The 23,853-nt window shown below is 42.7% G+C and overlaps 1 protein-coding gene across 10 annotated transcripts in view; it reads left to right on the forward strand.

The window, feature by feature from the left end:
- ACTN1 (actinin alpha 1) overlaps window positions 1-23,853 on the forward strand; it is a gene marked incomplete at both ends in the record, with an annotated part of 80,836 nt that overhangs the window by 39,564 nt on the left and 17,419 nt on the right. For 6 of the 10 annotated variants that reach the window (XM_079537858.1, XM_079537859.1, XM_079537860.1 and 3 more), the window contains 7 exons: window positions 330-449; window positions 7,313-7,399; window positions 8,028-8,115; window positions 8,833-8,911; window positions 15,388-15,469; window positions 17,086-17,171; window positions 23,662-23,754. In XM_079537858.1, coding sequence (XP_079393984.1) covers window positions 330-449; window positions 7,313-7,399; window positions 8,028-8,115; window positions 8,833-8,911; window positions 15,388-15,469; window positions 17,086-17,171; window positions 23,662-23,754 — 635 coding nt within the window. Of the gene's footprint in view, window positions 1-244; window positions 450-7,312; window positions 7,400-8,027; window positions 8,116-8,832; window positions 8,912-15,387; window positions 15,470-17,085; window positions 17,172-18,481; window positions 18,568-23,661; window positions 23,755-23,853 lie in introns of all 10 variants that reach the window. The other 4 variants (XM_079537864.1, XM_079537865.1, XM_079537857.1 and 1 more) reach the window with 2 other exon arrangements.

Below are 23,853 nucleotides of genomic sequence, written 5' to 3' on the forward strand. Positions count from 1 at the left end.
CACCATTATCTGTGGTTAATGGTGAAGAGGTTAATTTTTCAATGTTGGGCTCAGTGTGGTTTTGAAAGATTTCTACAAACACTTTGACACTTCTGAGACAAACCTACAGTGGAAAGGGTTTAGTGTTGACAAGTCCCCAATTATGAAACTATCTGGAATCTGATTCTTCCTTGGGGTGCTTAGCAGTAAGTGTAAAAAAAAAAAAGATGCAGGAAAGTCTACCTTGTGCCCTTCTGAGCAGTAGGTGCCACCAGGATGGGAAAACATCCATAAGAGAGGAAAGGCTTCAGAGTTATTTTCTAATATTTTTTTTTTTCTTTTCTTCTTAGGTGAACGTTTGGCTAAGCCTGAAAGAGGCAAAATGCGAGTGCACAAAATATCCAACGTGAACAAGGCTTTGGATTTCATTGCCAGCAAAGGAGTCAAACTAGTATCAATTGGAGCAGAAGGTAAAGAAACCAGCTAGCTGATTTGTGTGGGTCCAAGCTGTGCCCAGACTGCTCTATGCTCTACCATGTTCTTGTAAAATAAACCATGGCAGTAGAAAAGGGACATGTTGGGTCTTTGGTAGATCGCAACAGGCTGCGAAGTTTAATTCCCTCCTGGCCTTTATTGGTCATTTTTCTCCTTCTTTTCTTCCATGAGTTCTCACGACTCATGGAAAACAGGATGCTTTTTTTCTCAATTGAAATAGAGCAGCTGCTCATACTTAGCTTGTTGCAGAGCTGCTGGGAAAGATCCCCTTTTGCTGTAGGGCATCTCATAGGTCAAAGCTAAGGCCAACCACCAACACAGGTAAAGGATCCCAGAAACTTCAGCTGTTAGCACGTCCAGGCTTCTTGTGCATTCTAGAACTGTGAGTGCTATGGCTAGAAGCCTGTGCACTACTGTGCAGAGGTCATTGTGGGCAGCACTGGGGATGCCTTCAGAATAAGCTTGCAGATTGATTGTGCAGCATGGAACTGTGCAAGATCTTTGTTTTTCTGGCAAAAATGACAGGTGTTTGTAGATATATTGCAAGACTCAGATAGGCTTGCAGGCTGGTAAGATAGTTTGCTCTGACTTCTATAAACCTTAGCAATTAGTAATCTTACCTGGACTGTGTTTTTATGACGCTCATTTTCCTTTGCTCTAGACTTTTGTCTGAGTTCTGCCTTTGAACTCCTTTTGTCACTGTTGCTGTGGAGACGCTCTGCTTCTGTGGTATTTCTAGGTTTGCCTTCACAGTGACCATGGAAAATGAGGGGGTTTGTTATCTCCATCTTACAGATGGAAATACATGGTTTCTCCATGGAAACTCTTGACAGCCAGGAAATGAGCCCATAGTACAGTTCTGGAACGAGCACTCATCTTCTGTCAGAGTTGTAGGACTACAAGGTCGAGATCTGTCTGTTTATAGTCCAGCAGGTCAGCACAATGTTGGTGTGTTGTTCTGAGATCTGGCCTCGGGTACACTCTTGGGATCCTCTGTGGTCCACTAGTTCTGTATGAGATCAGGCAGAATACCTCAGCCCCTGGAGGTGTTTGTGTTTGCCTTACTCCTTTTACCCTAGCTTAAAGTTGTAATATTATGAAGGCTTCAGAATAATTTGCAGAGATGCTCTTTTACAGTGTCTGGCACTTAAGAGATGAATGTAAGAGAGAGAAATAATTTGGTATAACTTGCATGTTTTCTCACCTTTTCCCACAACAGCAAGTTAGAGTGTTGCTTTCCCTGAGTACTGTTTATGTAGGCACAGAAGCACCAGTACGGTTATTTTGTGCCCTTTCAAGATGTGTCCAGTGTCTTCATTCAGTATTCCGTGTCAGTATGACACCCCTTTTAACTAGAAGTTGGACATGAAGATGTAGGTCTCCCATCTTAAGAGAAGACAACTGTCATCTGGATCTTGGACAGGCATTCGTATCCTTCTGGGAGCCTAGAGCATGTGTAAAACCTGTCTGCACTGCTCTGATGCCTTTTCCTTTCTTTTTTGGTTCTGGTTTCCCTGGCACTAGTTGGCCTTTTTCCTCTGCTTCCCCTGGATTTTTCTTCTCCTGAATCAGCTATGACTACGCTTCCAGCACTTACAAATCACTTACAAGTAAAAGGCTCTGTGACCAATGATCTCGAGGGCCCCATTACTCAGTACTGACTCATAGCAGTTATCCTGTTCAGAAATAGGCTCTGAGGTGCAGTTCTGTGATAGCCACCATGATTTAGTTTAGTCTAAACTGTGATCTCATCTGCTCTGCCAAACCTTCCTGCCTCTCTTTTGTCCTGATGCCCATGCAACCATACAAATGTGAGGTGAACCAAATACGGGCTCCTTATACCCCCCAAAAGGTCTGGCTTTTAATAGATCACCTTGATGAATTGGCTTTTGACAACACTGAAATTTGGACTGATGTTAAGTTTTGGTGCTTATACAGAGCACTTTAATGCAAGCTCAAGCTGTGCAAGCGTGATCCCAGAGAGGGGCCCAGCCCAGTACCCGCCTTTGCTCCTGAGCTAAGCCCACTCTGGCTGTCAGCAGGAGGCATAAGCCTGCAGCAGGGCTTCTGCTCACTCCATCCAAGTGCTGTGTACCTGGTAAATTACACATCAGCTGTGAAAATGGATTTTTGCTTTGAACAGAATGGCAGTAGCTCCATCCACTGAAGGAATTACAAGCCTTCCTTGAGCATGAATGCTAAAGTATAATATTCAGGCCTTGAGAAGACATTGCACAGTAGCAAAGTAGAAAGTAAAAGTCAATGAGGCGGCCATAACATTGTGCCAAGAAAATGAGCTGTAAATGCCTCGGGCAGGCAGGACTGGTCTAGGAGGTTTTCTCCCCTAAGGGAAAACTAGCTGTCTTGTGGCAGCATGAGGGTTCTGGCTAGGCCAGCACACTTCTTCACCTTGAGGGTGCTCCGTCTCTGGGTGTCCATCTGTCAGATAGCAGTTTTGTGTGAAAGGTGTGCAGCCCAGCCAGACTTTTCTGTGTACACTAGATAAATGGCATTGGCCATCTATGTTCTCTTTTTCCTCTCTCCTTTTCTTTTTTCTCTTTTTCCTCTCTCCTTTTTTCTCTTTCTGTAGTTAAAACATAAGCTCTAGAAAGAAAGAATTCCATTGGGAGACTCTCTTGTCAACTTAAGCCTTGCAAAACCATGGTTAACCAGAGTTAAAGCCAGAGATAATGTTTCCATGGTATTTCTCTTGCATTTTGTTAAATGAAGATCCCTCTATGCTGCTTACAAGCCAAGCTTTGCAGCTTAGTCCTATTGAATGAGAACCAGAGTAGAAGAGGGTTTCTTACATGCAGCATGTGTGGAAAGTGAACTAAGCAAACAGAATAAGCGTTGAGGCTTAAGAACTGCTTTTTACAGCAGTTGTGGTATACAACAGATCTGTGTAAACCAGGATCAGGGAATGGTCTAGCCTCAATGGTGCAGCTCTCAAATATTTCTTCATCTGATTTTAGATCTCTTTTTCATCTGATATCTCAAGAGCTATCTTTCACTGTAATCCATTCCATACTGGGATCAAATGCTCCAAGGATTTACCAGATTGAATAGGTTAAGTATTTGACCTTGTGACTGTTTTATTTACACTTCTAATCTGCATATAAAGTTACTGATTTCTTATACAGACATAGCTCAGTTCAACATAGAGATAACTGCTGATCCCTCTTCTCACCTGCATATGAAAAGAGAAATAAAGCATAAAGAATTTAACAATTGCAGAAATCTCAGCTGAACAAAACACTTCCTGAACAACTGGGCAGTGGAAAGGAAGGAAAAATAAGGTCTCTCCATGTCAGTGAGTGAAACATAGCTTTGTATTTGCCCCCATCCTCTGCCCACTTGCAATTAGGGAGCTGAAAGGCACACTTCCATCATTAATGCCAGCAAGCTGTCAGAAATCTGGCTGGACCATCCCTAGCAACGTATCTTTAATCTGAAATCCTAACACTGTCCTGCCTGTAGTTGATCCTCTGCAACTCCTTTGTTCTATGGGGTAGCCAGGTGCTGTGCTCTTATGGACAATTCAGTTTTAGCTACAGTTGGGGTTATCAGTTTCTATGGCATTGTTGTAACTGTTCAGGCCAGCCATAGAAAAGTAAGCCTGGTCCTTTTTGTATTTTTCAAAATGAATTCTTGGATTTGAAGTGGCATTTTGTAAGTCACATCTATGTAGCAAGCCAGTCTTTTCCTAAGGAGTGAATATTTGTCAAGCCCCTAATTGGCTGTCAAACAAATGGATGAGAGTGCTATAATTTTTGCATATTTTGTTTGTGATCTCTGGAGCAATAGGAGGGGCTGGGTGGAAGCGTATTCACTGATGCAAGAAATTCCTTCTAGTGGATGCACATGCCTTGTCAGCTTTAGCCAGCACCAATCCACCCCCAAGTTGAATGTAGATCACTTTAATAACATGTATTTGCTGCTGCTGTTGGTGGAGGAAACTCAGAGAATGTTTGCAAAGGTCTTGCATAGGAAGAGTGCTTAGAAAGCAGTCAAGCAGAAGATTCTGTCTATTAGCTTTTTAATGGCATACTTGAACTATTCTCATGTTAACTGAGTGTTGCTTACATCAGAGGGAACAAAGAGAATATCTTCCATTAAATAAGCATTAGACTGTTCCAACTTTGTAGTGTTAAGTTCAACATTTTAACAATTTCTGTGAAATTTTTTCGTCATCACCAGGAAGCAGGTGGCTCCGTGCAAAACTGTTTTTCACTTTTGCTTCTTCTATTCATTGTATTAGAAAGAGACTGGCACCAGCCAAAGGGTACTGAATGAATCCTCAGGAAAAGCAGGTTGTCAGCGAGGAATACAAGGATGGGAAACTGAATGAGTCAGGGCCAAAGAGCACATGGCTCTTTCTGAACAAGCTGGTTGTTTTTTGTAACCAGGTTGCTGGGAGAAGTTTTCTAGCTCTGGAAATGAGAAATGCTTGCCTGCTTCTAACAAAGAATAACAATTATGTCAACTCTATTTAAAAGAAGGAAAAAAAAAAAGATAAAAGATAAAAAGGAAGACAAGGACTTAGGATAATGTGCAACCCAGGATGGATCTCTCACTAATCTTACTTGCATCAGTATCTGTTTGGTAGATGGTGAGTTTTCTATTTGTCAAAAAAAAAAAAAGAAAGTGATCTGTAGAGATGAAATGGTGGAAATACTTCGGGCTTCTTCCAGAGCAGCTTTGATTTGGTACAGAAGGAAGAAACTGACATGGGAGCAGGAAGCAGACATCTTTCTTTCAACATGAATTTTGCAAAGAGGACTGAAGAGAAAGGGTACTTTCCACCTTAACTCCACCAACTAACTTCATAAAAATGGGAATTTGAGAACGTGACTAGAGCATAGCGCTGAGTTCTAATGCCACACTGGCAACTTAACACCATCTGGTTTTATGTAGTGTCTTGACCTTTATTTCCAATTAAAATACATGGAACAGTAATATCAATTACCTGTTCCAGCTCACTGATTGATGTATTAGTATTCATAAACCATTTTCAGCATTGAAGTGTTGCCATCAGATTTTAATCTAGTCCATTAAAATAGAAAGATAAATTTATTTTCAGATCTCAGATAGACTCTAGGGTCCTCCTGCCAACGGCTGTGGTTTTCACAAGTGTTATTTTTTATTTGTTTGTTTGTTTGTTTTTACATCTCCACATTTGAACAAAACAAAGTGAAAACATGGATGCTTTCTTTTCTATTTTAGCTGTGCTACCTCAGGTATTTTTAGCAATGGTAAGGATTTTTTGTAATGTTGATTGTGGTGCTTCATGGGAGGGATTGAGAATGCAAAAAAGTGCAGGACTGAATATACTCGCCATCGCTGATATGTTCTTACATCGGTCCTGAATACAACTCCGTGACCCCAAAATACCTGTAAAAAAGTCATTTTTTAGAAAATTTATCAACAAGTAAACATAATTTTTCATGCCAGAAATAACCATGGCTTCAGACTGCAGTGAAAAGTCTGTTGGCCAGTTCATACTGAGCAAACCGATGCCACACCAAGCTCTAAGTGCAAGAACAAATGGACACAGAGGTGTGCCAGAGTAATGCAAGCTAGCATGTCTAGTTTTATATCTTTGAAACTTGTAAATCCCTAATGCAGATGTATATCAAAGCACAGTAGAAATTATCCTTCTAGTTTACACTGGAAATTGCACCACAGGCATCAGAAAATCACAAGGCAACTTAACTAGAAAATTTCAAATATTGTTATTTTTATGACAGAATCCAGATGGGGGGCAGCCTATACCACACATTTCTGCTTGCCCTGGCACATGATGTGTTTCTGCTTAATGGAAGCAGTGCACAGAGGTGTGTACAGTACTACAAAAATGGTCTCTGGCTATGTTGTTAGGACTTGCTTTATTCTAGCTCAAACAGTAGGTTACTTCTCACCCTTTTCTTACTGAATACACCTTTGTAACCAGCTAGTTGCTTCTGAAACATCACCTGCTGTTCAGGAAACTACCAGAGAATGGCTAGAAGATAGATAAGTTATTTTCACCATTTGAAAAAGCCGAAGACTGTAAATTTTATAACCTGAATAAATATCATATGCACAGATTTTTTTGAGGATCAAATCTTGAGACCCAGCTGCAGCTGCTTGCAGTTTGGGCTGTTTGGTGCTCATCTGCATGCAGTAGAAATCCCTTTCTGGGTCAGCATCCACCCAGCACCTTCTCTAGAACCTTTATCCTTTATCCCTTTATACCTCACATGTGCAAGCAGTTGCTTTCTAAAGCCTCCAAGCTTGTTGACCCTGAATGAGTTTTATTGCAGAGTCCAGTGAACAATAAAACACAATTTGCTTGACATCTTATTTTATAATATGCTCTGATCAGCATAAGTCTTTGCTTCCTCTTCAAGCATGATACATTTATTTTGAGAAATGCTCTTTTGTGTCTTTAGGCAATTACATGTCTGAAAGAGGTCCTACACAGTATCTGGACCATTTAGGTTTGTTTGAAATAAAAATTCGGTATTTCTTGGTTTTATTTTGTTCACACTACAAAACCAGCTCAAGGTGAAATATACTGCTATAGGCTGGTCCTTATTTCTGTGTCAGCAGCTGTTTTCAGTAGTAAATGCAGGTGAGCCAATGTAATTAGTGAGTACTACTGCACAAGACTGTGCTGCACCATCGGAATATCTGGGGAGGCAGAGAAGAATAAATTTAGCTGGAATTCTAGTTTTCACTTCTGCAAAGGGGAAGGTTTCCCAGTGCTTCCATTTTACTGGGATTTGCATTTGCAACTTGATGCCTTCTATTTCTTAATTCTCTCCCTTTTTTTTTTTTTTTTCTCCCCCCCTAGAAATTGTGGATGGCAATGTTAAAATGACTCTTGGAATGATCTGGACCATCATCCTTCGTTTTGCCATTCAGGATATCTCAGTTGAAGGTAAATCTCAATTCTTCCCAACGACAGTTAAGCAACAAAAACCTGGGATTGCCACGTGGTTTTGCCACTTTAAAGGCTCAGAATATGCTTGTACATATGTCTCTGGGAGATCCCAGGGAGCTGCCATTGTGGCCTCATTGGCATTTCTGACCAGGCTCAGATATGCTGAGAAGAGTTTTTCAGCTTCTCTTCTTGAAAGATAATTTAGAGAAGCTCAAAAAGATGGCTAAGCAGGAATGTCAACTTTAATGATGGAATCTTATTGTTTTTCTTGCAGGCTGATGCAAGGACTTGCACTGAAAATTGACCTTTCTTCTACAAGTTTTACAAATCTAATCTCAAAACACCGTTTCTTTATTACAGAACCTCATTAAGAAAATAACACTATAAATATAAATATATATAATATTATATATATATATTTTAAATTAATATTATATATAATATATATAATATAAAATGTCAACACTATTCCAGTAGACTCTTCATCAAGGAATTTTCTGACAAATGAAGTTAAATAAAGTATGATTCAGTGCTGTCTCTCCTAAAGAGAAGTTGGTTGTATCCAGCATATGCTTCTGCTTTCTGAGAAAATGGATTGATTGGTGTGCATTTTTTCTTTCTTTAGAGACATCTGCTAAAGAAGGACTTTTGCTATGGTGTCAGAGGAAGACAGCCCCCTACAAAAATGTAAACATCCAAAACTTCCATATCAGGTGAGAACAGGCAAGAACTCAGCTCTACCATCTGTGCTATTTTCAGATGTCTTTTTGCTACATTCAACAATGTTCCTGATGCAACTGCATTTCTTCGAGAGATCTAATAACAAAGAAGTCCAGAGAGACACGTAGGAAATCAAAAGCAGAGGTTATAGGAGGATCCAAGTACCAACATCCCAATTCCTCATTCCAGTTACAAGTGCTGCTTTTGTAAACTCTAGAGGATGAAGTCCTCTGAAAGCATTTTATATGTAACAGGCTAAGCAAGACTGCTTATGCCTTAGAACCTTGAAGTATTGAAATGAAAAATTCTGATTCCAATTCTTTTCAGAAGTCCAGACTAGGCTGGGAGGCAAAGCATTGGCTTGTATAGTGCTGGTTATAACTTATCAGTAGTCATTCCCTTCCTCCTCCGTCTGCCTTTTCCTATGGCCTTTTTTCAAGCTCTGTACCTGTTCTTGCATGCTCCCCAGTGTAGTAGACATTCAGAGCAGAGAGCTGGCATAAAGGAGGTGACAATGCAAAGGGCAAGTCCTAATTGCAGCAGAGTACTGTAGGTTTGAAAGAAATCGTTTCCAGCACTTAGAGAGACACTGCTAGCTAGAAACTAAGCCAAGATTAATCATCCTGGTGTCTTCCTTCATGCTCCTGCCCATCACCGTGTCTCTCCCTGGCTGAGCCTTCTCATTTTGCTCTCTTCTATCTCTCTCACAGTTGGAAAGATGGCCTTGGTTTCTGCGCTTTAATTCACAGACATCGTCCGGAGCTCATTGATTACGGGAAGCTACGAAAGGTACAGCTCAATTTGTTTGTCGTACCAAATGCTTGGCCTTTGAAAACGAAGAGGGAGAACAATTAGCTTGATAAGCAGATAATTGTAGAACTTCAGCATAAGCTGGCTGTTGCAGGACTAGGAGGGAGGAAGGAGGGATGAATCAGAACATTCAGACTTCTCAGTGAAGCGTGAACTTAATGAGCTGCCTGCTTGACTTTCCTTGCTTTCAGACTGCCTCAAATGAACTGCACGTGCTCCAGTCGCAGCTGATTAGCAAAAACAGCTGAATTCAGTCACTCAAATGGGAATCTAATTCTGCACTAATGTCACAGCCTTGCAAGTCAGATCAGACTTAATTTTTCTAAGAACTGTTTTGAAACTGGTTATGTGGTGATCAAGTGCAAAAGTTCAGTGAGGTGTCCTCACTGGATGCTTGTCCCATGCTTCCAGCTTAGCACTGAGCCATCTGCAGTGCAGGATATCTCTTGGCATGCAAATGCCAAGCACCAGAAAAGTGTTTGCCTTAACACTCAGTTTTATTTTACAAATTGCCACTGGAAACACAGTATCTAATTGCTCCAGAGTTTGTCTCCTGTGTGTCTTGGAAACAAGACTGTTCAGTGAATGATGAGAATAAATGTTCAGTACTTTGTGTTGCCAGCAGTGTTCTGACCTAGTGAGAGCAGAGCAAACTGGATTCAAATCTTTCTTGCATTCCCACTGTTTGCTTAGGTCCTGTTTTTACTGTGTCTGTGCACACAAGTCTAGTGAAATCTCAGCAAGAGCATTACTGATGCTGATATGCATGGCCATCGGACCTCGTGGGCTGGCTGTTACGAAGTGCAGTCATGCTCAAAACTAGATAGGGAAATAAGCATAGAATCCCATCACTAATAGATCTGGGCTCTTGAATCACTGTGCAAATGGACAATATGTAAATGGTTTAATCAAATTTAGCTGCATCCTTGAGGCAATGAATTATACAATGCCTGATCTGCTTTTCAGTAACCTTTTAGATCTTTACTATCTTGCAGAGCAGTCAATTATATTATCTGATTAATTTTAGTGTCTGGAGTCAGTATGTGATGAATAAATGGAGTGGAAAGGCTCTATGTGTTTACATAAACAGCATCAATAAAAAAGAGAATTATTAGAACTAACTACATTTTCAGTGACTGATCTTTGGAAAATAAGAGCAGCTAAGCAACGTTTGACAAACCCAACTGGGTAAATGCCACCATTACCAACAAAGTTCTAAGCCAAGTCTGAGCAAAACTAGACTAGGGAAAGAAAATGAAAGGTTTTTTGTCGTTTTATCTGTGGGCCTTTTAAGGTGAAAGGCAATGTAACTGTTCTAATTAAAATCAATATTGATGGGAAGAGATTTGTCCTCCTTGGAGTCAGATAAAAGGAACTGGCACTGTTTGTGCTCCTCTTGCCTTTATCACATCCTTCTTCAAGCTCCTTCTGCCCTCCTATAGCCTTTTGATTTACTGTGTCATTTTTATTTTTGTTCTGCCTAGATTGCTTTAAAGGCATGAGATTAAATGCATGTTTGATAACTCTACAGAACTAAGGTCTTCTGCAAACAGGTGGGAAGAACTTAGCTCAGAGCCTAGCCTTTAGCTCTGATTGCAGTTGGCTGGTGGCTCAAACTCCCCATGTACTGCAGTCCATCTAGAAATGTGGACTATGTATTGCTGCTGGATGAATTTCTTACAGGTGTTTCTGAAGACATGAATTATACTAGCAGGATTTTTTTCCCAATGTCTTCAGCTCTGGCAGATATAAGAAGTGCTGACACTCTCTTGATTTTCCTCCATCTCCTTTCCTGAATGCTAGTTAATAGAAGACTTTTTTTTTATCACACTGCAATAATTGCCATGGCAACCTTGTGTGCTGAGGGGACTTGGGACTAGCTGGAGGAGGAGAGATGACTCCTTGTATGAATTAGGGTTGTGCTCAAAGAGGAGGAGCTGTGATTGTCTTTAGTCAGCAAAAGCAGTGAACATGCCAGGTAGGCATTTTGTTCAGAGTAAGGTTGTAGTCTGCCACAGTTAAAACAACATAATTCTTATATGGAAAACTATGTATTTCCTGGTTGTTGGTGGATCAAGCGACAGCCTGCAAGTTACTGCTCCTCTTCGTGTCTCCTTGACTCTGTGTTCATGTAGGCAGCCTGGGAACTGAGGCACCTCTGGAGAACCCCATCTTAGTCAGTGCTTGAGCTGTGAAAGGAATAGGGATGAGTGATTCTGTTTTGTTTTTATTTTTTTTGCTCTGCTTCCTTTGGGTCACTAAATGGTGCCTGCAGCTCTAGTGCTGGAGTGCTGCTGTACAACGCCTAGACTGCTATAGTCTTCACTTATCTTTCCCTCTTTACAGGGAGTCGACTGAAAGGTGGAATTTGAAATAATGAATAGCTGGTGTACAGTGGTGTGGAATTGAAAGTAGTGGTGTACAGAGGAATTCCCTGGGCTCAAGACCCTGTTTTAGGCTTGGGCAAGCCACAGGGAAACCTGTGTTTTGCAGCAAAGAACATCACTTCTGTGATGAGCAGCTCCACAGTCCATGCGGGGGAAGTTATTCCCAGAGGTAACAGGACTGTGCTCAGGCTTAGATCTCTGCTTATCTGTGAGCAAGTCTTGGCCCTAGGTAGCTTGCTTTCAGTAGTATTATCTTTAGCTTAATTTCTCGAGAGACTGTGTGATCACACATCTCTCTTACATATGAAATAGAAGTCAGCTGGCATCATCTTGGTGAGTCTTCAGTTTCCCACACATTAAGACTTCCAGCCCTTCCTCTAGGAGTGCCCAAGACCAGTAAGTTTTCCCATCAGGAAACCTCTCCCAATTTTTAGCTTACAGTTTCTTTTTAACCTTTGGCAACATTGCTTCTGATGTTGTTTCTTGCAGACTGATAGGAAAGCTATCTGCAGTGAGCTTGCCCCTCCCTTTCCTCTAGAAGAGGCTGACCGCTTCTCAGGCAGCTTGCACAGATGGGGCTGTGCTAAGGAGTATAGGTTAGTAATACTAGGCACCCCTCTCAGGGGGGTTAGTAATGTTGTGGACTCATGGTTGGCATGGATTGAAATTAAACATGTGGTGATGACATTGCTACAGAAGCAGAAAATGGCACATGGACTGTGAGAACCTTTCACTCGAGTGAAAAAAAGGCAGTTATGTTTCCTTCCTCTAGGGCTAGATGGAGTTAAGGGCTTGTCTATATGTACTAAGCAAGGTATGTTATATTCCAGTTAGTCTCAACTCCTTAGGTAAGGGGTTTGGTTATTCTTTGGATTCTTAGTGGTTTCTCCACAGCATGTGCAGAAGACAAGTATGCTGGTGTTGAACTGGTGCCAACGTATGTAATTCCATTGCACGGAGTGGTTTCTTATGGCTGGAGGATATGTAAAATCTGCTACACCACTAAGGTTTGGAAAGGTGGATTTAGATATATCTGATGAAGTCACTACTGAAAGGATACTATGTAGAGATCAAGTTCTCTGTGGTGCTGAGAAATGATGGCTTTTACCATGTGTGACAGCTGCTGGGCTCATCACAGTGTGCAACATTTTCTCACTTAATATTGACTTGTCCCAGCAGACTAAGTGTGAATCAGTGGTTGTGTTTGTTTGGATGGCCTCTGCCTGTGGTTTCCTTTGGTACGTGAAATACTGCTGTCTCCTAGAGACATTCATCCAAATGAACATGAATAGTTCTGGGATGCCAACCTGAAGCATGCATTAATTCCTGGGGACCTGCTGCAACAAACTGCTTTTCAAAAGGGCTTGACTTCCTAGTTTCATGCAGCTGTAATCCAATGGCTACCTAGTGACCAGTGCCTTAAAGAAATCTTCCTGCATGCCCACACTCTGTCTGCCCAGGCCTGCCTAACTTCATTGCCAGGGAAGGTTATGGAGCAGATTGTCTTGAGGGAGATCATGCGGCATGTGCGGGATGAGCGGGGGATCAGGCCTAGCCAACATGGGTTCGTGAAGGGCAGGTCCTGCTTGACCAACCTGATCTCCTTCTATGATCTAGTGACCCATCTGGTGGATGAGGGAAAGGCTGTTGATGTGGTCTACCTAGACTTCAGCAAAGCCTTTGACACTGTCTCCCACAGCATTCTCCTGCAGAAGCTGGCAGCCCGAGGCTTGGATGGGTACACTCTTGGCTGGGTGAGGAGCTGGCTGGAGGGCCGGGCACAGAGAGTGGTGGTGAATGGAGTCAAATCCAGCTGGCGACCGGTCGTGAGTGGTGTTCCCCAGGGGTCGGTGCTGGGGCCTGTCCTCTTCGATATCTTTATTGATGACCTCGATGAGGGCATCGAGTGCACCCTCAGTAAATTCGCAGATGACACCAAATTGGCTGGAAGCGTGGATCTGCCTGGGGGTAGCGAGGCCCTACAGAGGGACCTGGACAGGCTGGAGAGCTGGGCTGAAGCCAATAGGATGAGTTTCAACAAGGCCAAATGCCGGGTCCTGCACTTCGGCCACAACAACCCCAGGCGACGCTACAGGCTTGGGGCGGTGTGGCTGGAGGACTGCGTAGAGGAAACGGACCTGGGGGTATTGATTGATGCTCGGCTGAACATGAGCCGACAGTGTGCCCAGGTGGCCAAGAAGGCCAATGGCATCCTGGCTTGCATCAGAAACAGCGTTGCAAGCAGGAGCAGAGAGGTGATTGTTCCCCTATATTCAGCACTCGTCAGGCCGCACCTCGAGTACTGTGTCCAGTTTTGGGCCCCTCACTGCAAGAAAGATATTGAGGCCCTGGAACGTGTTCAAAGGAGGGCAACGAAGCTGGTGAGGGGTCTGGAACACAGGCCATATGAGGAGAGGCTGAAGGAGCTGGGAATGTTCAGCCTGGAGAAGAGGAGGCTCAGGGGAGACCTCATTGCTCTCTATAACTTCCTGAAGGGAGGTTGTAGTGAGCTGGGGGTCGGCCTCTTCTCTCGTGTCATTAGTGATAGGACCAGAGGGAATGGCTTCAAGCTACGGCAGGGGAGATTCAGGCTGGACATGAGGAAGTATTACTTTTCAGAAAGGGTGGTCAGGCACTGGAATGGACTGCCCAGGGAGGTGGTGGAGTCACCGAGCCTGGGGGTGTTCAAGGAAAGGCTGGATGTTGTGCTGAGGGACATGGTTTAGTGGGAGCTATTGGGAATAGGTGAACGGTTGGACTGGATGATCTCTTAGGTCTTTTCCAACCTTGGTGATTCTATGATTCTATGATTCTATGTTTCATGCTGCCTGGTTCAAATCGTTTCCTATTGACTGAAATTCAGGCACAGCTGAATTTTCCAAGTCAGTGCTAACTGAAGGCACATACTCTCAAATAGAAAAGAAACAGAATGCATATGCTGGTTTAGAAAGAAGGTTCATATAAGAAGATTATACTTTTTATTTTCTAATTTTTAAGGCAGGACTCATTTTGTGTGTCACAGTTGACAATATGGAGAGAGACATTCCATCCTTCCTCCCTCCTGAAATCCTCTTAGCGAACATGGTGACTAAATGCAAGCAGTTTGGGAACAGCTACTCTCCAGCAGGAGCCACTTCTCTCAACAGTAGAAATGAGAAATGAAATGTCCTTTGTCATCCGTGGAATTTCAGAAAGACTATAGGAGTCAGGCTTGTGCAAGGGTCTCATACTAGTTATTAAATGTCTTGTTGCTGATAGTTATGTTTGAATGCTGGGAGCGATTTGCAGAGGTCTTTCATTTCCAGTGACATCTGCATTTCACATTCTCTTGTTCAGCTCTCTAAAATCCACTTACCTTTGTCATATGACTCATGTCACACTCAACTTTGTTTAGAATTTGATTACTGTGTATTGATGTCTGTATCTGAAGTGCATTCTGCCACAGCAGAAAGTTTATATATAGAAAAATAGAAACACACAAGGGAAATGGCAAGTCCTGTGCAGTGCATAGGGAGAAGACTAATACGCAGACAAAATGGGTACTTTTGTATTTATTTTGTAGAGATCTGTTAAAACATTTTTCTTCCTCCCACTCAACTGGTGTTCAACAAACTGTGCACTAGCTAAGGACAGCACACATTGCAGATGTTGTTACTATTTTAGTATTGCTTAGATGTTCTAGCAGATAACGCTGCTCTGCAGTTCTTTAAAATGGGAGATGAGAACCTAATCTAAGCATGATATCTAAATGTGTGATATGGCCATTTACTGTCTGTGTGATGTGAAGCTAATGTAACTTTAAACTAGGTTCAAGACAAAGTGTATTATTCTTTCTCATTGAGAGTGCAAAGATTCTATGTTATTATCATATCATGAATCTCCAGGCTCTGCTTTCCAAAGAAAGCTAATTATTTCATCCTGCTACATGAGGAGATGTGATTTTGTCTGGACAGCTGAGTTACCTGAACTAAATCAAGCACAATTGCTCTGTCTTGAGAGAAATGTTATGAGTTGAGAGAACCTTGTTATGAGTTGGTGCTGATTCTGTGGCTCTGTTTTTTTTCTCAGGATGATCCTCTCACTAATCTAAACACAGCCTTTGATGTAGCTGAAAAATATCTGGATATCCCCAAGATGCTGGATGCAGAAGGTAAAGTACATGCAGTGGGTGTTAACTTGCTTTTTCTCAGGGAATTTCCCATTTATTTTAGGTAGATTTGTATTGCACAAGAATTCCATAGCCTGAGTGCTCCTTCCATCATTACTTACTAAATGTATGGGAAAAAAGTTACAATGGATTAATCATATGTTCTGCTTCCCTCTTCCTTCTATGCCCCTCAGTTGTCTCAGTTTGGTACCTTTGGAGATTTTAACCTGGGGATGATTCATTAGGAAGAGATGAGTAACAACTGGCTGTGTCCACAGCTGACAAAAGTGTTTCCTTTCAAGAATCAGAAATAATACAGAGATAATGTATGGTGTAGGACTGTGTTCCTTTTGCCTCCAGAATTTTTTCCTTTCTGAGCTATTTCTGACACTGCTGTTGACTTTTCTTTTGGGAGTGTAATACAAGTTTTATAAACTATTTCTTGACTACTTGAACGTGTTGAGCCTGAAGATCCCTCACTAACTGGGACCATGGGAGAAATCCATGTTTTTCAGAGGTGCTTTTGCTACTGACTGTGACAGCTTCCCGGAGACCACTCGGGACAGCAAGTATTACTTCTCTGAGCCTTGTTAGGACTGACTTGGCAATAGACTGTAAAGACTGTAATTCTGAAGTGTAAACAACAGCCTAAAATAATTCACTGGTTTGGGGGCTGTTCACCTGAAGCCATCTAATTTCAATGGTAGAAGCTTTATTTCAGGCTTGATTTGGACAGGAGAAGCAATTAAAGGATTTTTTTTTTTTAAAGGAGAGAGAGGAACAAAAGAGAAAGATGGGATAAGGATGACTGAACCCAATCAACGTGTATTTCAGTAATCAGGATGTTCATATTCTTAGGCAGTGTTTTCCATCCCCAAGAATGAATTGCTTTCCCTATTCTCATTATGTTGAGATCACAAAAGATCATGAGGTTTCTGGAGTAGATTGGAGCATTTCCTGCTATTCTGTAGGATTAAAACCACCCTCAAAATAAGTGTATCTAGCTTCAGATCTCAGCAAGTCTAACAGTGATGATGAAGGTCACTTACAAGAGCTCCAATTGCTCTTTCTTGATCAGTCTCCTCACTCACAGACTGGGGTTAATACACATTCCTCTACGCAATTAATTCTGATCTCTGGAGGTGTTGAGTTTCTCCTGGAACTAATGGAAGGGCATTTTGAAATTCAAATCATCATTGTGTTGAAATGCAGGATGAGGGCACTGAATGGAAGAGAGAAAGGATCTTTTCTGAAGAACTTCATGAAGGAATTGCAGTATAATACATCTATAAAAACCCATGCCAACTCGTTGCTAGTTTGGATTGATTCAACCAAACATTTGCAGTAATATTCTCAGGACAGGGATGTGCTCTGATTTGAGACATGCTGACATATGACTGCATTAGCTTGGCCAGACACCAGAAGCAATTACTTCTTGAGGTTGGGGTGATCCTGACTTCTGAGAGAGACATATCTTCTGGGGAAGGCTGGGAATCTCTCAAGAGTTGCTATGACAAGCATATACTCCACCAGGCCTCCTGGACAGTTGTGGTTCTCCCCTTCCTTTACATTCCTCCCATCAGTTGATTATGCTCTTAACGTGAGGTTTTTTTTGACAGACATTGTTGGAACTGCCCGTCCTGACGAGAAAGCCATCATGACCTATGTTTCTAGCTTCTACCACGCCTTCTCAGGAGCCCAGAAGGTATCGCAGGATCCCAAGCTCCCTCCACAGAGCACACCTGGTGCCGTTGCTAATGTCCAAACCTTTTTTTCTTTCTCTCTTTCCTCTCTAGCTACGGGCATCTTTATTATGTTTTTGGTAGAGTTGGCTATTGGTTCAAAGTGGTGCCCCAGACACAATACATGGAGCAACCAGGCAGTCCCACTTTCCTATAGTCAATGTTCCTGTTCCAGTGGCACTTACATATGCCAATGCCTTGGCATGCACAGAGAGCCCAATAAAGCAGGGAGCTCTACCTTCTCCATTTGCCTTCCAAACTACTGCCCCGATGACTAAAGAGCTGCAGCCCCTGTTCTTGGGAAATCTGAGCTAGGATGTTTGATTTCATAAATGGGGACTGTAGATTGCTCTGCTGAGCAGGACACTGCAAGCTGACCCCACTGGCAATAAATGCTAATATCTATTCACTTTTTTTTGTTTTCTTTCTTAAATATGGGGACACAAAACTTAGTGTTTTTATGTAGGGTTCAGTGAATATCCAAAACTGTCTTTTACATTATGCACTGCAGGTTCCCACACCCTAGCTTCAAGGTCCGAACCTGCTGCTATCTCGAGTTGTACCACAAATTCAGTCCCAGTTCACCTGGGTCTCACAGAATATGTCTAATGAGTACTTCTGTGGTGATTGGCGAAGAGAGCACTGTTTATCATGACTGAGATGCCTGGTTTTGTTCATTTAATTCCTTTTAATCTTTCCTCACCCACCATGCTGGAAATGGGGCAGTTGAGTCTTTCCTGGTTTTGGCTTAGCCATTTTCCTGTTGGTAACTAGTCACTTAAGGAAAAAATTTTGCAGGTGAGACCTTGTAAACATCTCTCACCAAAACCAAGCAGCTGTCCTTACTTCAGTGCTGTAGGTGCACGTGGAAGCAGAGCAGACATTGTGTAGGAATTGCACTGCGTAGGAAGGCTCTGATCTCTACAGCTCCCCGCTGTGCAGAAAGGCCTTGGGCATGGATGCTGAAACCTTCCAGCAGCCGTTTTATATCCTCGGACCACAGCTGTGAATGTGCAGAGCGTGGATCCTCACTCAGGACTCTCCTGGACTCAGGGGAAGGGAGCAGGGGTGCCGCTTCGAGCCACAAGCCAACGCTGCTAGCCACCTTCTGATCCGAACTCCCAGCTCTCCGCATGGAAATCTGTTTGGCCTGTCCTGCAATGCATGATGGGAAGTTTTCTCCCCCTCTCTCACGCCACCCATGACTATTTTGTTTTATTCTATGTGCTGCTTCTTACTTTATCCTTTCAACCTCTTTTCCTTCTCTGCACAGATATTATAGGCACGCTAAGGCCGGATGAGAAGGCCATAATGACCTATGTTTCATGTTACTACCACGCCTTCTCAGGGGCACAGAAGGTGAGACTTTACTGCTAACAACCCCTCCCCATCCCTGCCATGCCCACTGATTCTCTCCACCAAAGATAGCTCCAGCCCCTCTGCCTGGCACAGCTCAGCAGTCTCAGCTGTGCCCCATCCAGCCTTGCATTTGGATGCGTGAGCTCCAGCCTTTCTGGAGAAGTGGGTTAGATATCCTTTCAAACACATTTGAGCAGCTCCTTCTCTTCAGTTGTCATACTCAGTGGTGGAGAAAGCATTTTGATGAAGTTGGCATAGAAAGAAGAATGTCTGCCCTGACAGTCAATATATCATGTTAGTGACTATTGGGCCTCACCCTGGCCAGGTGATTCATCTCCAGAAGTACCATAAGCAGATCAGCCTGGCCCGGCACATTGCAGCCTGGTCCCTTTGCGCTGCCTGCCTTCTGTTCATACTCAGCCCTCAATAGCTCAGGTCTCTTTTCCTAGATTGTATCATATCAACTGATTACTTAGCAGTAGAATCTTTTGTAGCACTTTTGTGCTCCAGCCATGAAGTCCATTACTACCAGGCCTTGAGCTAAGGTACCTAAGTACCTTCACTTCTCAATTTCTTTTTAATTTGTGGTCATTTTTTCCCAAACTACCTGTATGTTTTATTTCTTTCCCCTGCTTTTCCCATTTCCATAGCTTCAGTCATGCTTCCTCTGCTTCTTTGTTACTCCAATCTCTTTGCCTGGCACTGGGACATTTGTCCTCAGAGGAACCAATCAGTCACTCACAGTCACATTCTTTGGATGAACTTCCTTCAAAACATCTATTTCCCTGAAGTCCTTCAAATGGAAGATAAAGTTCCCGCCTTTCTTCCCAAGCCACAGCCTGATGGGGCTGCAGCCTTTCTGCAAGATCACCAACTTCAGACTGTGAGCTTTGAAACAATAAAATCCAAAGTTCAAGACCAGATCCTTCTCATTTTAAAAAGGATGTAAAATCTCCTTATTTCCATAACTTCTTTCTCTCACTGGGTCTTTCCTACCTGAGGCACAGTCTATGTGCTGCCCAGCTTGAGGGCAGAAAGCTTGACTCCAGAAAGACTCCATCTCTTTTGTTACAACATGATGCTAATGGTTCACTGTTGATGTAGATACCATGTTCATGTTTGCTTTCAGAGGGCAAACAGGCAGTAGATTACAGGGAGCAGCTCTTCAGGTCAAGCTTTTTGTTCCCTGCCTTGTTTTGTCTATATTAATGACGCTGTCTGCTTTCCAATGAATTGGAAGTAGATCCCACAGCAGTGCAGTACGTTTGCCCACTTGGCATGATTTATATAGACATGAATTTTCCACTGGGATACTGCTTTGTAAATAGTTCAAAACCTTTAACACCAGGCTTCAAGCTCCATCCATCTGATACTTGCCTCTGAAAATTGTATCCTCAGAACTCATGCTGTGGTGGTAAGGCCTGCTGTTTGCCAGGTGTCCCTTAGGGACTCCTCCATGCTTAACCCAAAGAACTCCTGATTAAAGAAAGAGCAAATCACAAATGCGAGGGGGGTAGTGGCCTGCAGAAGTGGCCACGTCCCTCTTCAATCCACTTCTCTTCTATCTGTGCCCATTCTGCCCTTTAGAAACCTGCTTAGCAGGTCCCATGTTCTCTTCAGCAGTTCAGATGGACGCTAGGTTTGCTGGGATAACTGAAAGCAATCTTCTTCTGCTTCAGGACCTGAACCAAGTAGACAGGGCAAAAACTAGTGGTGGAATTTCTTAAAACCCAAGTGGTGTAACTTGTTTATATGGAAAATTATAGATCTAATCATTAATTAAACTTTTAGTAAGCCTGATGGTCCAGCACCTCAGCAGTGACCTGGCAGGAGGAGCACATCTCCTTTTTGAAGCTCTCCAGCCATACATTAGCCAGCTGCCAAGTGATAGATTCAAATCCCAGGGCAAATGCAGAGTGACGACTGAGTGCAAGCCCCAGCCCACAGTGTCTTGTAACATGTTGCTGCCTCATGCACGGTTAGGTGACTGACTGTGATATCACTCCATTTTTCATTCAGATTTTTCATTACTGCCACCAGTCCTGAAGGGGAAGTCCCATGAGCCGCTTTCTGCTTCTTTCACTCTCTTGTACCGAGCCTTTGAAGGTACAGGGTCCCCAGCCTGATGTGTGTGTAGATGGCTGCTTTTTCTTTATGCCATTTTGTTATATATATATATATATTTGTAGGTATACTTGCTTTGGTTGGTTTGCTTGTTTTCTAACTGCTTCTGACTTTCACACTAAATGCATGATTGTTTCCTATTGGTCAGCTTAATATTTTGTAAACCTGATTTCTGGGGGTGAAAATTTCTAACTAATGTTTTACCATTTTGTGAAAAGATTGTGTTTGACATACAGTATTCTGGGATGATTCTCCGAGGCCAGAGGGCCGCAGACAGGCATTCTCCCTAGGTAGTTTTCTGTGGGAATGCCTTCCTTTATCATCCTTCTGTAAGAAGAGACCTGGAACCAAGAGCTAGAGACACAATTCCACATCCAACCTAAGCAGTCCAGGTCAGGGTTACAGTAAAGACAAAAAACAGAGAAGTTACTGCTCCTTCTGCTATTCTTTGGCTATTCATATTTCTGTTTGAGCCTACCCAACAGGACATGCACATCTCACAGCAGTGCAGTATCAAGCAGAATGCCGTAGGCTTGCCCTCCAGATGTTTGACAGAAAGTCGTATAATGTGTCAGTGCCATGCTGTACCAAAGCAAATCAGATCGCACAAGTCCTTGGTGAATACAGTTATGCAAACTTCAAACCCCAGGATGGTGCATCTTGACAGTCCTGCCCCATGCCTCCAGCATGTCTGGAGTAGGCAAGAACCACAGAGGAGCTAGTGCTGGTGCAGGAAAGGAAGAAGATTGGCCTCTGTGTGTCAACCATTAGGGTAATACAAATAATGTCGTAATTGCTGACATTCAGAGGGCTTTTGTGTTTGGACAGATGTTCAACACATATATACACACACAGTCCCAGGCAGCTGGAATAAATCTATTGTCAGATAGATGTAAATGTGCCTATGCCAAATGGGGTCCCTCCTGCACAGCTGGCTGCTGTTCCAGTGAGCTCCAAGGGTATAAAAAAGAAATGGAGAGTTAAGAGCACACAGAGAGCTCCTCTCCTGGGAAGACTGAGATGAACGTTTGTGATTGTGGTCCCCTGCAGCCACTAGGTGCATCATGGTAGGACTCTAGCCTGGTTTTTTTCTGTCAGATCCCATGCCTGTAAGGTTTTCTCTGACTAACAGAAAGTTACCTATTAAAGTACAAACTTTTGGTAAAAAACAGATCAAAGTACAAGCTTTCAGAAATACAACCATCATTTACATGTTTTACAGCATTTTTTTGGAATGAAATGGCTTTCTCTTGTACAGTTTGCTCTGATATGTTTCTAGTTAGTTAATATCTGTGTATCTGCTAACTGACTGACTTTAATGAACGGGCAGATCACTGAATATACATTTTTAGAACTTCTTAAGAATGGCTTAGATCATCATATCCCCTGAGATTTCGGCAATGTGTTTGTCACTATATAGCCTGTGACTTTATTGCTGTTGTTGCTGCCTCACGTCAGCTGCAAAAATTAGAGCTTTTTTTTTTTTCAAACAGCCTTGAAGATTGAGTAAACAGATAATAAAAGGCCTTTTACAAATAAAAAGAGGTTGAAACTTGCCAGCTATAAGCTCAGCAAAGCTTCTTTTGGCATCACTCCTGCACAGAGTTTTAAGACAGGGCACAATTGACAATTGGCCTGTTGTAGTGCTGGCATGTGCTCTCCTCTTCATCTCCATGTGATCTCTGTGGCTCAGTGAGAACTCCTCTGTAGGGGTCTTATAGGTAGCTCTAGCACCTACACAAGCACCAGGGCAATAGCTGTGCTGCAGTAAGAGGGTGCTGAACACTCTCCTGACATCCATCACAGGGCCACATTCTCTGAGGCTTTACAGCATTACATCTGCCAAAATATTGATAAGGGGAGCTGCACAGATCCACAGACAAACACTGTACAAGAATCAGCTTGCTGCATATTGCCCTTGCCAAACACTTGTGGCACTCTGGGGCAGGCTGTTAACCCCTGAGCTAATAGCTGGGATTTTTTCTGAGCATTGCTGTATTCAAAATTCATGTTCTAACATGTCCAGCTCTCTGCAGAGAGACAGGTTTTGGTCCCATAATGTGAAAAAAACAAAACAAAAAACAAAACAAAAAACCCAACAGCTATGTAGTAACAACAGGCTCTTTTTTTTTTCCTTGAGATTTACTTTGAGATAGTCAGCAGAAAGACTACCAAGAAAGGGGAAAAAACAATCCTCTTTTCAGCTGAATCATAAGAACTTGAATGGGAGGTGTCATGCAGCAAGATGCTGGAGGACATCGTCCTGTTATGGGTGCCAGAAATACAAGGAATGCTGGAAGACATCTTTGCTGAGTTGAATTGAAATTCAAGGATATCTACTACTTTATCTTCAAAGCAAATCTAGAACATTTCCAAAGTCTGATATATGTATTCACCTGATCTAGTGAAAGATGTTCCTGCTGATGGTAGTGGAGTTGGACTAGGTGATTTTTAAAGGTTATTTCCAACCCAAGTCATTTTATGATTCTATGCAGATAGGTATTATGTTCCGTAGGTAAAAGTAAGTCAAGAGACCCATCACGTTGACACCATGCGGTGCCTGGTGTTGCAGCTCTGCGTGTTGGTGAGAGGAGTGGAAATGATGACAGAAACTGTTGTTGTAAAGAGGTAGCTGGGGTCCCTTTGGTAGGAAACAGCAGGGCAGTCTTGCAAGAGCAGCTTCTGAAAAAGCGTAGAAATGTGGCTGTCTCACAACACACAGGGCTGGGATCACATAAGCTCAGAATCTCTGAAGGAATGTACTCTCCTTAGAAGGGGAAAAAAAAGCGTTACAGAAGTTCTGATAACATGCAGAGAGATCAGGACAGATGTGTTGAAGTACAGACAGGCTGCAAGAGCCAAGATCAGGAGACTTTACCCGCAGGTACGTAGCAGGAAGCTAAGCAGCAAGCTTTGGTTTATAACTTTTTCACATTTTTCCCCTTCTCCTGTTTTTCTTCTCTTTGGCAGGCGGAGACAGCAGCAAATCGTATTTGCAAGGTGCTGGCAGTCAACCAAGAGAATGAACAGCTCATGGAAGACTATGAAAAACTGGCCAGTGATGTAGGTGTCTGTGGTGCTGTTGGTTTCTGGGTGGTGTTATGTAGAAAGGAATTGCATTTAACGCTTACAGCTAATCCTGGGCAGTGTTTTCCTAGAATC

The sequence above is a fragment of the Tetrao urogallus genome, assembly GCF_951394365.1.
Source record: "Tetrao urogallus genome assembly, chromosome: 6".
NCBI classification, from domain to species: domain Eukaryota; kingdom Metazoa; phylum Chordata; class Aves; order Galliformes; family Phasianidae; genus Tetrao; species Tetrao urogallus.